Source organism: Bos indicus, chromosome 20 (assembly GCF_029378745.1).
Source record: "Bos indicus isolate NIAB-ARS_2022 breed Sahiwal x Tharparkar chromosome 20, NIAB-ARS_B.indTharparkar_mat_pri_1.0, whole genome shotgun sequence".
NCBI classification, from domain to species: Eukaryota; Metazoa; Chordata; class Mammalia; order Artiodactyla; family Bovidae; genus Bos; species Bos indicus.
The window spans coordinates 56472248-56489175 of NC_091779.1; the positions used below are offsets into that span (position 1 = coordinate 56472248).

The window sequence follows — 16928 nt, forward strand, 5'->3', positions numbered from 1 at the left end:
AAGGTGTTTGAATCTTATTGTGAGTCAGGGGAATCCACTGGATGGCTTTCAGCAAGAAGAATACAAAGACTAGACTTGATTTTTTTTTTTTAAGTCTTTTCTTTGGTGGTCTGGCTCCCTTGTATTTAAAACATGTAGCCATTCAATTTTGAAACAGGCTGATTGCTTGTTAGGCTGTGCACAGAAGTATAAGAACTCCCCTTTCCGTCAACATAAGTGCCTCCTATAGAACTGGGCTGGGACAAATGAAAGGACAGAGCTAACTGAGCACACGAAATGAAGCTAGTCTGAAGTGCTGCTGCTGCTGCTAATTCGCTTCAGTTGTGTCCCACTCTGTGGGACCCCAGAGACGGCAGCCCTCCAGGCTCCTCCGTCCCTGGGATTCTCCAGGCAAGAACACTGGAGTGGGCTACCATTTCCTTCTCCAGTGCATGAACGTGAAAAGTGAAAGTGAAGTCGCCCAGTCATGTCTGACTCTCTTATCGAACCCATGGACTGTAGCCTGCCAGGCTCCTCCACCCATGGGATTTTCTAGGCAAGAGTACTGGAGTGGGTTGCCAGTGCCTTCTCCGAGTCCGAAGTGAGGTGGGCGTTAGTTGTAAATTCACTCTGGAATCCCAAGATTTAGTACTAACAAACCACGTAAATGTCTCATTAAATCCTTTGTCTTGACTACCTGTTGAAATAATATTCAGGTCACTTAAGTGGTGTCCAGCTCTTTGCGACCTATGGCTTGTGGCCCACCAGGCCCCTCTGTCCATGGGATTCTCCAGGCAAGAATACTGGAAAGGGTTGCCACGTCCTTCTCCAGGGGATCTTCCTGACCCAGGGATAGAACTCATGTCTCCTGCATTGGCAGGAGGTTTCTGTACCACTATCACCACCTGGGAAGCCTGCTATACTGGGCTTATTACAGGATCCAGTTCAGTCACTCAGTCGTGTCCGACTCTTTGCGACCCCATGAACCACAGCACGCCAGGCCTCCCTATCCATCACCAACTCCCGGAGTCAACCCAAACTCATGTCCATTGAGTCTGTGATGCCATCCAACCATCTCATCCTCTGTTGTCCCCTTCTCCTCCTGCCCTCAATCTTTCCTAGCATCAGAGTGTTTTCCAATGAGTCAGCTCTTCGCATCAGGTGGCCAAAGTATTGGAGTTTCAGCTTCAACATCAGTCCTTCAATGAACACCCAGGACTGATCTCCTTTAGAATGGACTGGTTGGATCTCCTTGCAGTCCAAGGGACTCTCAAGAGTCTTCTCCAACACCACAGTTCAAAAGCATCAATTCTTCGGCGTTCAGCCTTCTTCACAGTCCAACTCTCACATCCATACATGACCACTGGAAAAACCATAGCCTTGACTAGACGGACCTTTGCTGGCAAAGTAATGTCTCTGCTTTTTAATATGCTGTCTATGTTGGTCATAACTTTCCTTTCAAGGAGTAAGCGTCTTTTAATTTGATGGCTGCAATCACAATCTGCGGGGATTTTGGAGCCCCTCAAAATAAAGTCAGCCACTGTTTCCAGTGTTTCCCCCATCTATTTGCCATGATACGGAGTTTAAAAAAATGGCCATCTTATCTTTCTTTCTGCTTTCTTAAAACATGGCTACTATTAGATTTAAGATGACCTGCATGTCCGGGATTCTATTCCTAATGGGCAGCAGCTGGACGGGGGCTCTGTGCTCCCAGGTGCGAACTATTGATTCAGGAGGTTCCCCTGCGCCCTTCATTGGAAGGGCCGCCCTAGTAAGGCCGAGGCTCTGGCCTGGACTCTGGTTTTCCTGTGAATTCCCTCAGCCTCCAACCTGAGTCTCTCAGCCCTCGGGAAGAGGTCTCTGATGGTCCGACCAACGGTCTAACCAGCAGTCCTGGCTTTCGTGACACCCACTCCCGGGGCTGCAGGGGCACGAACTTCAGAGAGTCCTCGACCGTCGAGTGGTCAACCACATCAGTCCTCCGGATTCCCCAAGCCGCGTTTCCGCGAGGCGGCCACCCTTCCTGGCCTCAAGTTTCAACGTACAGGAAAAAAAACAAACCCAGACATTAATTCGGCCGGGGCTAGGCCTGTCAATCAATAACCACCTCAGAACACGTCCACTTTTGTTGACTCAACACTCAGCTCAGGTCGACTGGGCGGGGCCGGATGCGTCACTGGCTTCCCCCACTTTCCCGGGACTCTCCGCGGCGGAGGCGTGGCTACAGCCTGAGAGGCGGGACTTCCTGTCCGGCTGGGGATGACACGATTCAGTCCGGAAGTCAGCTCGCAGTTCGGTTCTTTTGGTGTGGTCGGGCCTCTGGTTGCTAGATTTCTGCCTCGGTCGCGCATTATTTCCCGCCTGGGGATGGCGACCTACACCTGCAACACCTGCCGGGCGGTGTTGGAAGATGCGGAGGCGCAGCGGGTCCACTACAAGACGGACTGGCACCGCTACAACCTGAGGCGCAAAGTGGCCGGCATGGCCCCCGTCAGCCTCGAGGGCTTCCAGGAGCGGGTGCGGGCACAGCGGGCCCTGGCGGAGCCAGAGAGCAAAGGCGCGGCCACCTACTGCACCGTCTGCAGTAAGAAGTTTGCTTCCTTCAAGGCCTACGAAAACCACCTCAGGTCCCGGCGGCACGTGGAGCTCGAGAAGCAGGCGGTGAGTCGGAAAGTGGCACTCATGAACGAGAAGAACTTGGAGAAAGGGCTGGGCGTAGACAGTGTGGACAAGGATGCGGTGAACGCGGCCATCCAGCAGGTCATCAAGGCTCAGCCGTCCACGTCTCCCAAGAAGGCGGCGCCAGCGCCCGAGGCGGAGCCCGGGTGTCCCGTGGCCGCCGGCGGACGTGGGACTCAGCCGCGAGACCCGGGCGAGAAACCTCCCCGGCTGCGGTGGTTTGAACGGCAGGCGAAGAAGTTGGCGAAACAGCAGGGGGAGGAAGAGAGTGAAGAAGACCTGGATGCGGACGGTGAGGACCGGCCTGGGGGGCGGGGCTAGGGAGGGGTTGGTCCTCAGGTTTTCAGTTTATCCTTGAGGTTGGAGCGGGGAGGTGTCAGTTTTTAAGTGAAGATGATGAGTGAAGGTGGTTTCCATGCTTTCTGAACTGACCGGTGTGGCCAGCATCCTTACAGGGCATTTTATCAGTTAAGTCAGTTGTCAGTTCAGTCGCTCAGTCGTGTCCGACGCTTTGCGACCCCATGGACTGCAGCACGCCAGGCCTCCCTGTCCATCACCAACTCCTGAGTCTGCTCAAACTCATGTCCATCGCATCCGTGATACCATCCAGCCATCTCATCCTATGTCTTCCCCTCACTGTTGTATTAAATTGAGATACTGAAACCTTAAGATGGGCGAAGGGTGAGAATTAGCTTAGTAAATATTTGTAGAATGAATAGATCCTTTCTCTGTTTATTGAATGGAGAGATTTTTAACATATGCAGAAGGGTACACATTACCCCCTACACCTTCTGCTGTAGAATGTGTTATTTCTATTGGGTATCTAGTTATGATGGCTTTACACTTAACCTAGTTTGGTAAAACCGTGCACTGAGAAGTTCAGAATCAGCTAACCTGAAACGGGAGGTTTGAGCCTTCGACCTAGCTAACTTGACTTGGTGAGTTTTTTTTTCCCCCTTTCTTCCCCTATGGCATCTCACATCCCACTAACACTGATTGAAAGTGTTCATATATACCTAGAAAAGGAGCCAAAGCCCCCTTCAACGGGTTTACTGTGCCCTGAACAAGGAAGACTAAGGCATTCCTTAGCCATGCAGACTGGTGAGTGGTAAATGAATAGCTAACACTGACATCTACTAATTTTGTTTTCGAAATCTCTGGCTTGAAGACTGGGAGGATATTGATTCTGATGAGGACTTGGAATGTGAGGATGCTGAAGCCATGGAGGAGGAGGAGGAGCAGGATGCAGAAGAGGAAGAGGCAGGAGGAAGCACCCCCCTTGGTGCCATCCCCATAACGGACTGCTTGTTTTGTCCACATCACTCAAGCTCCCTCACAAAAAATGTGGCTCATATGACCAAAGTCCACAGCTTCTTTATTCCTGATGTAGAATATCTTTCGGATCTTAAGGGACTGATTAAATATTTGGGTGAGTATAATGTTCTTTTCTTTTTTAATGATGAAACCCTGCATTATTGGGGGGCATTAACTTTGTGTTTCTCACCAGTCTTGGATTTAATGACCTACTGATTTTGTGAAAATCAAAAACTTGACCACCAAGTTTTTTATTGTGATGAGATAGATGATGAGATATAATCTGGCTGCAAAAAGCTGCTTTCATGTCTTTTTCTCAACTTTTTTTCCAGGAGAGAAAGTTGGTGTTGGGAAGATTTGCTTGTGGTGCAACGAGAGAGGGAAGTCCTTCTACTCCACGGAGGCGGTACAGGCACACATGAATGACCGGAGTCACTGTAAGCTCTTCACAGATGGGGACGCTCTTTTGGAATTTGCGGACTTCTATGATTTTAGGTCAGTCTGGTTTGTAACATGGAGCGAAGCAAACTCATCACATTTGCATTGGATTCACCTGTGCCCCTCCCTGGTAACTGTGTCTGGCTCTGTCGGATACCCTATTCTTAATACCTCTTAGAACACTTTTGTAAGAGGTGCTTATTTCCTGTCATTTTGTAAATGAGAAACTGAGTATCACAGAGGTAAACACACATATCTGACAAAGAGACGATCTTAGGCCCAAACTGTAAGTTCGTCTGGTTTGAAAGCTTGTTTTTGTTTGCTGTGGTGTCAACGGTCCGAAGTTCAGTTTTGCCTGAGTGGTTGGTGCTTAGTGTCGGTGTGCCTATGACCCATCACAGCTCTGCTTTGCAAGCAGGTGTGTGTCATGACCATGCCAGAGTGCAGAGTCCCCCTGATACAGGTGTTCAAAAAAGTCCTGGTCTTTTAAGTTGTCCTTTTGCATTTTCCTCCTGATTTCTCATTTCTCACTTGTCCTGACAGTTTTTCATTATAGCCACTTTGGTGGCTGTGTAGGGGTAAAAGTGGCGGCTGTGTAGGGGTATCCATTGTGGTTTTGATGTGCGTTTCTCTGATGAGAACTAATGCAGTTGAGAACCTTTTACTGTGTGTTAACTAGGTATCTTAACCACTTGAATATCTCTTGTGAAGTGTCCGATCTAGTCTTTTGTCCATTCCTGTTGACTTATCTGCCTTACTGTTAACATTTTAGTGTGATTTTCTCTAATTATTTTCTGTGTGTATTTGTGAAAGACAGAGATTCTTCTAGAACTACAGTGTCTTAATTTGCTGATTTCTAGATGTACTCATGTCACTCTTTGGGATAATTAATTAAATTAAAAATTTTAAAATTCGGTTCTTCAGTTGCACCACCCACATTTCAAGACCTATGCTTAAAAGCAGATGTGCTTTCAAAGTAGCCACCATACTGGACACGCAGACTGAAGATCTGTATCATCACAGAGTTCTCCTGGACTGCACTCTTCTAGAACTTGTTTCTGTAAGGATTTAAGTTGAGGAGAGCTGCATCTCCCACTGTACAGCCTCTTCCTCTTCCCCTGTTTGCCAGCCCTCCTCGAGAGAAACAGATAACACAGATGAAGAATTGGTGTAGGTTATTTGCTCACTGTTTTTAGGAACAGTTTTAGGTTCTCAGCAAAATTGGGCCGAAGGTATAGCAGTTTCTTATGTACTCCTCACCCTACAAGTGCATAGCCTCCCTCATTATCAGCCTCCCCCAGTGGCACATACATTGCATTTGATGAACCAAGTTGACCCACCAGTTATCGCTCAAAGTCCATAGTTCAGTGTTCGCTCTTGGTGTTGTCTGTTCTGTGAGTATGGACAGATGTACATATAGTGACCTGTATCCACCCTCAGAGTAGTTTCATTGGCTTACACATCCTCTGTGTTCTGCCTGTTCATCATTCTCCTTCACCCGATCCCTAGAAAACAGTGATACTTAATATCTCCATATTTTTGCCTTTTCCAGAATATTGTCTGGTTAGAATCATACAGAATGTAGCCTTTTCAGGCTTCTTTCACAGTAACATGCTTTTAAGGTTCTTCTGTGTCTTTTCATGGCCTGCTAGCTCATTTTTTTTAGTGTAATCCAAAACTATTCCCTTGCATGGATGTACCAGTTTGTTTATCTAGTCACCTATTGAAGTCCGTGTTGGTTTCTTCCAAGTTGTAGGAATTTGGATAAATCTTCTGTAATCCACCTGCAGGTTTTTGTATAGACAGAAGTTTTCGACTCCTTAGGGTAAATCCAAGCAGCAGGCTGGGTCTTATGGTAAGAGTATGTTTGATTTTGCAACAAGCGGCCAGCTCTTCCAAGGTGGCTCTGCCCTCCTGTATCCCTGCTGGCAACGAAGGATTCCTACTGCCCAGACCCTCCCCAGCATTAGATGTTCCGGGTCTGGGCCATTCTGATAGGTGTGTAGTGATATCTCTGTTTTAATTTCCATTTTTCTGATGACATATGCTGTGGGCATCTTTTTTATATGCTTATTTGCCATGTGTTTCTTCTTAGTGAGGAGTCTGTTGAGGTCTTTGGCCCATTTTTGGCCGAATCGGTTATTTTCTTACTGTTGAATTTTGAGAGTTCTTTTTACATTTGGATAACAGTCCTTTATCAGATGTGTCTTCTGTCAATACTTTTTCCAAGTCTTCATCTTGTATTTTAATTCTCTTGATACTGTTTTTCACAGAGCAGAAGTTTTTAATTTGAATGAAGTTTAGTTGATCAGTTCTTTCTTTCATGAACTGTGCCTTTTGTGTCATGCCTAAAAAGTCATCACCAAACCTTAAGTCATCCAGGTTTTCTTCTATATTATCTTCTAGGATTTTTTATAGTTTTGTGTTTTACATTTAGGTCTGGGGTCCAATTTGAATTCACAGGCTATTTGCTTACTTTACTAAAGAGAAAATGCTAGCAAATTGTTTTCTCTCCAGAAGCTTTCAGTGTAGTCCCTGTAGACGTTAACCCCTACCCGCCACCCCTTCAGTGATCTAGTAGGTTGGCAGTATTTTAATGAGATTTGGGGTCTTGGTCTGTGTGTTAATGGCATTCCATGGTTCCAGGAGTAGCTACCCAGATCACAAAGAAGGCGAGGACCATGATGAGACTGAGGAGCTGCCCTCAGAAAAGACCCTGGATTATGACGATGAAACCATGGAGCTGATTCTCCCTTCTGGTAAGTGCATTTGTCCAGAATACGTAGCTTCACGCCATTGAGATTATCGGAGAAGTGTGTTCCCATCACTTGCCTTCCACGCTGTGGGGAGAGAACCTACAACTTCAAGTGTGTGTCTATGTTCCTTGGACTAGGTCACCTCTGAAGGGAGCCCCATAGCTCTGATTTAGCTGTTTTGTTTAAGTTGCATCAGTGTTTTCCTCACTTTGTTGTGATTTATAATGCTTTAATCGGCCGTTTCCTTTCTTTTCAATACATAAACCTTTTGTATACTGTTTATTATCTAGCTTTTTGGCTCCTGGATTTTTCTTGTTAAACTTGACTTTGCCCTTATTCCTTGAACTAATTCCTGTTTCCATAGTTGTTCAGACTGCATGTGTTAGTCTGGCATGGTTGGATATAATTGACAGCACCTAGGCTTCCTGTTCATATTCTGGGTGCAGGGAGAGACTTGGAGTTTCAATTCTGCCTTCTCCTTTGGGGAACAGCATTCATAATGGTAGAATTTTGTCCCAGATATGAAAAGAAGAAGGAAAGCTATGAATATGAGAAGTGTGAAATATTGTTTATAGTGTTAATGCTTAGCTGATAGGAATGGGAGCAGCTAGAGAATATACATTTTAAAATGACAGGGAATGGAATGATAAGATAATAAGGTTCTAATAGTATATTTACTGAGAAGTTAGTATATTCAGGCAGATACATTATTTTATCTTTAGATCAAGTCTGTGAGTTAGATTCTGTTGTCCTTTTTTGACATATGAGCCACCTGAAGCTTAGACGGATGAGTAATTTGCCTAAGATCAGGGACCTCATCAGTGAAGAGCCCATTCCACCTTTCCTCCACTGCCTGGGAGATTTGCTGTGATGGGGGGTGCAGGAGCAGCCATGCTGCCAGTGGGTACATGTCTGCCATGATGGAACCACCTTGTGCTGTTTGCAATCCACATGCAATATTGCTGTTTAGGAACAGACAGCCCTGCTTAACCTGGAATAATAACCTTCTAAGGTGAAGGGCAGCTTTATGCAGTGACAGTTGGAGGAAAGTGCCGGCGGAACCTGTCTTGAGGATATAGCTCCTCTACAGTGATAAGAAAGCTATAATGCAGCAGAATATTGTGGCCCGTACAATACACAGCAGCAAAACAGGCTTACGTGTATCACAAGGGACCTGATCTCTTCCCCTGGTGAAAATACTAATGCAGAACCTCAGACATAAGTTTGAAAACTTCTTTTTCAAAAACTAGTTGCTTGGGCCCTTATTTTATTAGGTTCCCCTTCCTTGCATGCTAAGTCGCTTTAGTCATGTCCGACTCTGCGACCCTATGGAGCCCACCAGGGTTTTTACCACTAGTTCCACCTGGGAGACTAAGATCACAGTAGACTTGGAGAAGGTGAATGTGCTAGTCCCTGCCAGCAGTGTCTGGCTGTAGCAGGATCACTAGGAATGTGGGCTTCGTTTTGCAGCCACTTTAGCACTTTTCATGACAAAAGTCTGCTCAACAGTGAGGATATCCTATTTAAGAAATATAGGCTATTTTGAGAGAAATTTTCATCTGGACTTAAAACTTCAGAAACTTAAAGACTCCTTAGCTGTCTAGACAACAACACATTGCCCAGAGTGATCCAGTCTCCTCAGGTTCGCCAAAGCCAAAACTGAGTGTCTTCTCAGGATCCTTTATTCCTCTCCTAAATCCAGATGGTAACTAATTGCAGTTCCTAATTAGTTAGGAATTTGCGTTTTGAATAATTTTTCTTTTTTTTGCCTCCTTGTCCATTTGTCTGTGTTACCATGAAAGCTTCCTCTCTGGCCTTCTCCAGTCTGATTTCCACTTGGCCACTGGAACATTCTTTCTAAAACAAACACCATTCTGCTATATTTTCTTTTCCCTCTGGAATTCCCAGGGGCAGCCCTGGCCTTCAGGGTCACTTTGTCACCAGTGTCTTTGTGTGCTTCCTTTTCCTGCCCACGTGAAGTTTCCCTCCTCTAGGCCTTTGTACACGCACTGCCTGTCTTCTTCTGAGACTCAAGTTGGGTTCCATGCTCCAAGCGGCTGAGCTGAGCTCCCGCCCTGGGTGAGGAGAGTCTCCTCTGCTCCTGTGACACTCGCACGGCCCTCATGATGGGTCTCTTCTTCTTGGTACTCGTTGACTCGCTTGCCTTCTGTCCCTGTTTCTGTGAGGACCAAACTGGCTTCTTTCATCTCAGCACAGTGCCTCAGATACATGGGAGCCACGTCTGTTGACTGAGTGACTGGAAAGTTGGAGGTGACTTCCCTGGGCCTGCCACAGGGCAGGTAAAGAGAGCCGAAGGAGCCACCCTGGGCTCCAACGTGGCCTCAGGGACCACGTGTCATATTTGCCTACAGCCCCAGGTGGCAGATTGCTTGTTCATCACACAATCAAAGAAGAAAGGGCCATGAGATTAACTTGTAGGTCCAGTTTCTTGGGTATTATTTAGTCTTTATTTTTAAGATATTTTTTATGTGGACTTTTTTAAAGAAATCTTTATTGAATTTGTTACAACATTGTTTCTGTTTTATGTTTTGGCTCTGGGGCAAGTGGTATCTTAGCTCCCTAACTGGGGATCGAACCCACACCCTCTGCATTGGAAGGCAAAGTCTTAACCACTGGACTTCCAGAGGAGTCCTATTCTCGCGTTTTTAAACATGAACTTCCTTACTGACAGCTGCCTGTCCACGTACAGAGTCATGCTGTTTTAAAGTGTCGGATGGTGACCTCAGGCAGCTCTTGAGGGAGACTTGGCAGTAGTGAGTGACCCTTGTGGTCCTAGAGTACCAGGCAGTACTGTACCATTATACAGCCTCTGGAGAGACCTAACCGACTGCCAGGTACTGCCCCAACCCGGGGTAACTAGGCTCTGCACATCTCTTCCTGTACGTACATTTTCCTGGGGAAAGGCCATAACGGCATCAAGTAACCTGTGTGGCTACACAGATTTTTTTGACCATGTGAATAAGTGTATCTCCCCACCCTGGGGAGAGTCTGCATGTAGTGTCTAAAAAGCATGTGTGACCTGGAGCCAGAAAAGGAACTATCTACATATACATCAGTCATTGCCTTCCTGGGTCTTCTTCACAGATGACTGACTTCTGAAACCTTATAATAGAATTCATTTAAATAGCAATAGTACATGGCTTTCTTAGTGAACCAGAAACTAGCAATATTCTGAAATTTTTTCCAGCTCTACAGTTACATACACTTTTACTATCTCATTTTAAAAACCAGTCATCCTCTGGTCAGTCTTGGTTGTAATGAGATATGACAGTTTATTGTCCATTGGTTTTCTCCCTCAATACTGGTGTGGGTTTTTTCTAATGAACCAAGGAAATAGGAATTCTCAAATAAACACCGTTTAGACGTGTAGTGGCATTATGGCAGTATATTCAATCACCTGGTTATTTCTTTGAACAAATTCACCATTCAGAAACTTCTGATTATGTTCAGTTATATGACTGGGTGGTGTGGACATTAGCATGAAGCTGATTTGAGAAGGATTCTAATGTGGAGAGCATAGTGATATTTAATCAACTACCCTTAGTAGAGTCTGCATAAAACTGGTTTCAAAAGCAGCAAGTAGTTGGGATTCCTTGACTGTAGTTGCTTCAGGTCAGTTTCAGTTCAGTCGCTCAGTCATGTCTGACTCTACGACCCCATGGACTGCAGCACACCAGGCCTCCCTGTCCATCACCAAATCTCGGAGCTTGTGCAAACTCATATCCATTGATTTGGTGATGCCATACAACCATCTCATCCTCTGTCATCCCCTTCTCCTCCTGCCTTCAGTATTTCCCAGCATCAGGGTCTTTTCCAAGGAGTCAGTTCTTCACACCAGGTGTGTGAAGTTTCAGCTTCAGCATCAGTCTTTCCAATAAATATTCAGGACTGATCTCCTTTAGGATGGACTGGTTGGATCTCCTTGCAGTCCAAGGGACTCTCAAGTGTCTTCTCCAACACCGCAGTTCAAAAGCATTAATTCTTCGGTGCTCAGCTTTCTTCACGGTCCAACTCTCACATCCCCATATATGACTGGTGGAAAAACCATAGCTTTGACTAGATGGACTTTTGTTGGCAAAGTAATATCTCTGCTTTTTAGTATGCTGTATAGGTTTGTCATACCTTTTTTCCAAAGGAGCAAGCATCTTTTAATTTTATGGCTGCAGTCACCAGCTGCAGTGATTTTGGAGCCCAAGAAAATAAAAGTCTGTCACTGTTTCCACTGTTTCCCCATCTATTTGCAATGAAGTGATGGGACCGGATGCCGTGATCTTGATGGTCCCAGAGGCAGTGACATAAAGCATCCAGTAGAGGGCGCCGTGAGTATTTGTATCCAAGACTGGTCGGCTCAGTTCCCCCTTCGCTCTTCAGTTCCTCTGGAGCAGGTTGGTGTGAAGACAGCTCCAGTTAGTTGCTGACTAGCCAGAAGAATCTCCCACTGGATCCACAAGAGATACATAATCAATCTTAGGGAAATTACTGTTAGAGATACTTCTTTTTCACTGTCTAATGTCAAATGTTAGGCTCTTTGTTAAGTAGGACCCCACTCGGTACTCTTGCCTGGAAAATCCCATGGACGGAGGAGGCTGGTAGGCTGCAGTCCATGGGGTCGCTAAGAGTTGGACACGACTGAGCGACTTCCCTTTCACTTTTCACTTTCATGCATTGGAGAAGGAAATGGCAACCCACTCCAGTGTTCTTGCCTGGAGACTCCCAGGGACGGGGGAGCCTGGTGGGCTTCTGTCTATGGGGTTGCACAGAGTTGGACACGACTGAAGTGACTTAGCAGCAGCAGCAGCAGACAGTCTTTTTCATTTTAATTGAAGTATAGTTTGATGTACGCTGTTGTGTGAGTTTCTGTTGTACAGCAAAATGATTCTACATGTTGGCATAAATATGTATATGTGTGTGTGTGTTCTTTTTCATTAGAGTTTATTACAGGATATTGAATATCGTTTTCTGTGCTGTGTAGTAGGACATTGTTGTTTATCTATTTTATACATAGCAGTTTGTATCTGCTACTGCAGTTACAAAGCCCTAATTTCTCCTTCCCTGACCCTCTTTCCTCTTCAGGAACCAAAAGCTTGTTTTCTATGTCCGTGAGTCTGCTTTGTTTTGTTAAGTTCACTTGTATCATATTTTAGATCAGGAGTGGACAGTCTTGTAAGCAGTTATTACTGTGGCAGAAGATAGATGGACAGGTGGAAGCTTCAGCCTGACTCAGACACTTCCCATCTGTTACTTATGGACAGGCACGCTGTGTTCTGGTACGAAGCGGAGCTGTTCTCAGCGCCTGTGCTAGGTGCTTACTGCCAGGCACGCCTGTCATTGCCACAGGAAGGGGTGGCTCTAAACAGCGCTTACAGTTCTCCTGCTAGGTGTCAGAAACCCTGGCACTGATTCATGAACCCTCTTCAAACATGTCTTAAAAGATAGCCTTCAAGAATAGGTATTTCTAAATGCTGCTTACAAATGTAAATAAATCAATTTAGTAAGTCCTAATGAGCAGCATTATCATTTAATGATTCTGAGGAAGTCTTTGTTGCAAACTCAGAGCATCCTGACCTACATTATAAATAGAAAGTTGTCATCAGCACTGCTGGGCTTTGCTGCTAGAGCCTCCATGTACGTGCGAGCCTTCTGCATTGCTGTGTCTTACTTGTTTCTGGTGGTCTGGGAGCTTTGTTAATTCTTCCCCCACCAAAACAATCGGGTCCAGGGAGACATCGTTCATCCATGTTAGTATCCAGAGACCACAGCATCCTGGAATTGAAAATTTCTTTTTTTGTTGTTTCCTGAGTCTGGTCACAAATCAATCACCTGGAAGTAATCACTTATTCATATCTGTGTAGGGAGCAAAATGTTACGCAGGTAGCTCGTCAAGTACTGGGACTTCACACAAAATAACCTGATAGAGATTTTTCTAGTAGGTTAAAAATCTAGATTCTAAAAGCAAATATAGCCATCTATAATAGTTATAGTATTCTGTTCATGGTCTTTCTACCCAAAAAACTTCCAACATTTAGAAAGCAGTAGGTCGGGGTTTCTCCACTTCAGCACTATGGACATTTTGGGCCAGATAATTCTTCGCTGAGGGGCTGTCCTGTGCATTGTATGGTGTTTAGCCAAATCCCTGGTCTCGACCCACTAGGTGTCAGGAGCTTCCCTCTACCTGTGACAACCAGCAGTGACTCCAGTCATTGCTACGTATCCTCTGGGGATAAAGTCACCCCTGTTTGAGAAGCACCCCATTAGAGAATGTTAGCAAAGGGAAAGTGGATTGGCTTCTCTTCTAAACCCAGACTGTGGCTTGTAGAACTAAAATCGGGCCATTATTGGTTCAATCTTTTTTCTTTTAAAGAGAGTTAAAATTCCTTGTCTCCTAGGACCCTGTTACCTGTATTAGTAGGGATGGCCATGTGAATTTCTGTGGAGGCATATCGTAAGTGCGGGGGCTGCATTTTTCACTTGACAGTGACTTGTCACTGTCTCTACTGTTATCACTTGTCAGCGTCTCTACTGTTCTTTTCTCCTTTAGCCGTAGACTTAATTGGTTGAATATTTGCAACTATTATTCTATACACAAGTTTTAATTTCTTACAGAACTCTCTGTTCCATGTTGCTAGGTCACTTCACTCTGTTTTATGCCACATTTCCATCAAGAAGTATTTCCCCAGTTCACAGTCTGCCTGGTTGTGTGTTGTTGTTGTTTAGTTGCTAAGTTGTGTGTGACTCTTTGCAATGCCATGGACTGCTCTGTCCATGAGACTTCCCAGGCAAGAATACTGGAGTGAGTTGCCATTTCCTCCTCCAGGGTTTTGTTTTTTTTTTTAATATTTATTTACTCACTGATTTGGCTACACCAGGTCTTAGTTGCAAACTCGGGATCTTTAGTTGTGGCGTGTGAACTCTTAGTTGCAGCACGTGGGATCTAGATCCCTGCCCAGGGATCAAACCTGGGCCCTCTGCTTTGGGAGCACGGAGTCTTAGCCACTGGACCACCAGGGATGTCCCTCAGTGTCTCTGCTCGGGTTTGCCTTCTTTCCCTCGTTGGTAAACATACAGCTTCATCTTTCTTCAGCTGATAGGAGTGTTTTTTTTCCTGGCACATGCGTTTGCCAGCTAGATGAACATGAAAAGTGATTTGGAAAGCTCTTGCTTTATAACTCTGCTTTGAAAAATGATCCACCTCCGTACTTCAGTACTGTTCTTTTGAAAACCAGGTGCCAGGGTGGGTCATCGCTCCTTGATGAGATACTACAAGCAGCGGTTTGGCTTGTCGAGAGCTGTGGCGGTTGCTAAGAATCGGAAGGCTGTGGGCCGGGTCCTGCAGCAGTACAGAGCCCTGGGATGGACTGGCAGCACAGGTACGTCCGTGGGGACCTCCCGGGCCAGCCCAGGAACTTGCGTTACACAAAGGGGCTTGGGTGACATGGTTCTCTTCACTCTGTTCTTATGGGTCCTCTCTGGGGGAAACTACCTTCTTGCCTATGACCACTTGAGACACATATGGCGATAAACCCAAAGCTCTATGACTTAAAAATTTCATATTCCCCAGCACAGTAGCTTTTTAAAACTGCCTGTAAACCATTAACTTTTTTAGGAGGTATAATTGCAAAAATAATTGTTCAGTAATCATCAAAGGTTGAAATTCTGGAGGTTATACAGTGGAATTAAATAATGTCCTTGAAGCAATATAGTTTGAGCTGTAGAGTCAAACATGACTTACCTGATATTCTTATAGGTTCTTATACAAAGAGTCTGAGTAATTTAGTTAATCGAAGCCTCTGCTTTCTCACTGATAAAATGGAGGTGGTATTAATAATATTTACATATAGAGTCGTGCAGATTGAATGTCATAAAGCATGTATGACATAGTACATGCACATAATAAACACCGGCTATCATCCTTCGTTGAAATTTTTCTTTAGAAAGCTTAGTAAGACTCAGAAGGCTAGAGCACGCTACTGAAATTGTTCAGCTTTGAAACATCATCACTATGAAACTATTTAAATCTATTCTGAGGTCTGCTGAGTGCAGCTCGTTATGCTTGGATCTTTGAGGAGAACGTCAGTCCCTGAAAACAGGAATGGGGAGAGGTGCTTTCCGATGGCCTGGAAAGCGCCGAAACTGAAATCCATTGTCAAGGCCTCTGCGTTCATGTATGCACATGGGTTCCCTCGCTCGGGCTCCCTGGGAGCTGTGAGGCCACTTAAATGTAGTGGACAGACTTCCTGTTAGTCTTGTCAGGAATTCCTGTCTGACTTGGTTTCTAGTCTGCCTTTCTCTGTGCCTTTGGTCAGTGGGCTTCACCTTTTGGGCTTCTAGACCTTTTCAGGTGATGAAAACTGAAGAGGCATGTATATAGAGAGCAGTCCTGGTGCACAGTGGCGGGTGCACGGAACCCCCCAGGGCTCGTTGGATAGAGGCATCAGATAATAACTCCTGGTTAAATATTAGAGCCCGCTTACCTGATACCAGCTTTGATTCTCTGCCAAGTTGGGTTTTCTCTGATCACGGCTCACAGCCCTTTGCCTCATTCTCACCCCCTTCCCAACCCCAGGAGCAGCTCTGGTGCGCCAGCGGGACATGCAGTATGTCCAGAGGATGAAGTCGAAGTGGATGCTGAAGATGGGGATGAAGAACAACGCTACCCGGCAGATGCACTTCCGGCCCCAGGTGCTGTTCTGATCGGCCAGGGGCTGGGACGATGGCCCTCCTGCTGCCACTCCCCTGTACTTCCTCTGTCCTGACCTGATAATAAAAGCCAGGATCAAATTGGCTCTCCCGTGTCATTTTTGGACAGGGTTGAGGGGTCATCTTCTCACCCAGTGAGTACTGTCTGCTGGACGCAGGCCCTGCCCTGCTCCTGAGAGGTGCTGTGTAGTGTCAGCTTGGAGCTGATTTAGGGCTGTCAGAGTAGCGTGGGGGACTAAGGACTGGCTTGTCTGCCCTGAGCCTGGCTTAATGTTCAGAGGAACACCTTGCTGTGTCCTGGATCCGCGACCCGCATTAGGTGCTTTGAAGCTTCTGGGGGAGCAGAGTGGAGTGTCCCTCATTGGAATGTACTGTGGCTCCCGACATGGCGACGATCTCTGGGCACTTTCATTAAATCCAAGCAGAATAAAAAAGCATGTCAATGGCTGGCTGTAAAAGTTCTTTTGAATTTGTTTATCATTTATTTTTGGCGGTGTCGGGTCGTAGTTGCAGCGTGCAGAATCCTCATTGTGTCGTGAGGGTTCTTGTGTTGCTGCGCACAGGCTCTGGAGCTCTCGAACTTACGTAGTTGTGGTGCACGGGCTGAGCTGCCCTACAACATGTGGGATCTTAGTTCCCCAAGCAGGGATCGAACCCGGGTCTCCTGCACTGCAAGGGGGGGTTCCCAACCACTGGACCACGAGGGAAGAAGTCCCTTTTTATTTCTAACTGTGAGCCAGTGCTCCCTTTAGAGTAGGAAGAAAATAAATGTAAAATGTTGAGTTTTCATTTTAGAAACAAAAGCGATCTCAGGGTTCAATCTCTGAAGAGATGCTCAGTATAGGTGGTTTGGGGAAAAGGCCATGGTCTGTTGGAAATGAAAGTAAACATGAAGTTCAAATCCACTGAGTGACCTTTCTGACTTTGGAAAGTGACTTGATCTTTAAAATCTGTGCAGTGAGGTGTTTATTACCTCACAGGTGGTGTGTGATGAATTAAATCTGGTCAGTGTGATGGTCTCCCTGAGGGGTGGGTTCCCAGATG

At 45.8% G+C, this 16928-nt stretch overlaps 1 protein-coding gene across 1 annotated transcript; it reads left to right on the forward strand.

Moving 5' to 3' along the window:
• Positions 1–2222: 2222 nt before the first annotated feature.
• ZNF622 (zinc finger protein 622) lies at positions 2223–15965 on the forward strand. The gene is made up of 6 exons (XM_019983052.2): positions 2223–2950; positions 3827–4087; positions 4305–4467; positions 7057–7169; positions 14411–14554; positions 15751–15965. The coding sequence occupies exons 1-6, from the start codon at positions 2239–2241 to the stop codon at positions 15876–15878; spliced, it is 1521 nt and encodes a 506-aa protein (XP_019838611.2). The 5' UTR covers positions 2223–2238; the 3' UTR covers positions 15879–15965.
• The last annotated feature ends 963 nt before the right edge of the window (positions 15966–16928 follow it).

Excerpts from the sequence above, each read along its gene's own strand:
- ZNF622 (XM_019983052.2), top strand. The coding sequence starts at position 2,239 with ATGACACGATTCAGTCCGGAAGTCAGCTCGCAGTTCGGTTCTTTTGGT. Across the intron at positions 4,468-7,056 it reads GCGGACTTCTATGATTTTAG|GAGTAGCTACCCAGATCACA; the intron begins GTCAGTCTGGTT and ends CCATGGTTCCAG. Across the intron at positions 7,170-14,410 it reads GGAGCTGATTCTCCCTTCTG|GTGCCAGGGTGGGTCATCGC; the intron begins GTAAGTGCATTT and ends TTTGAAAACCAG.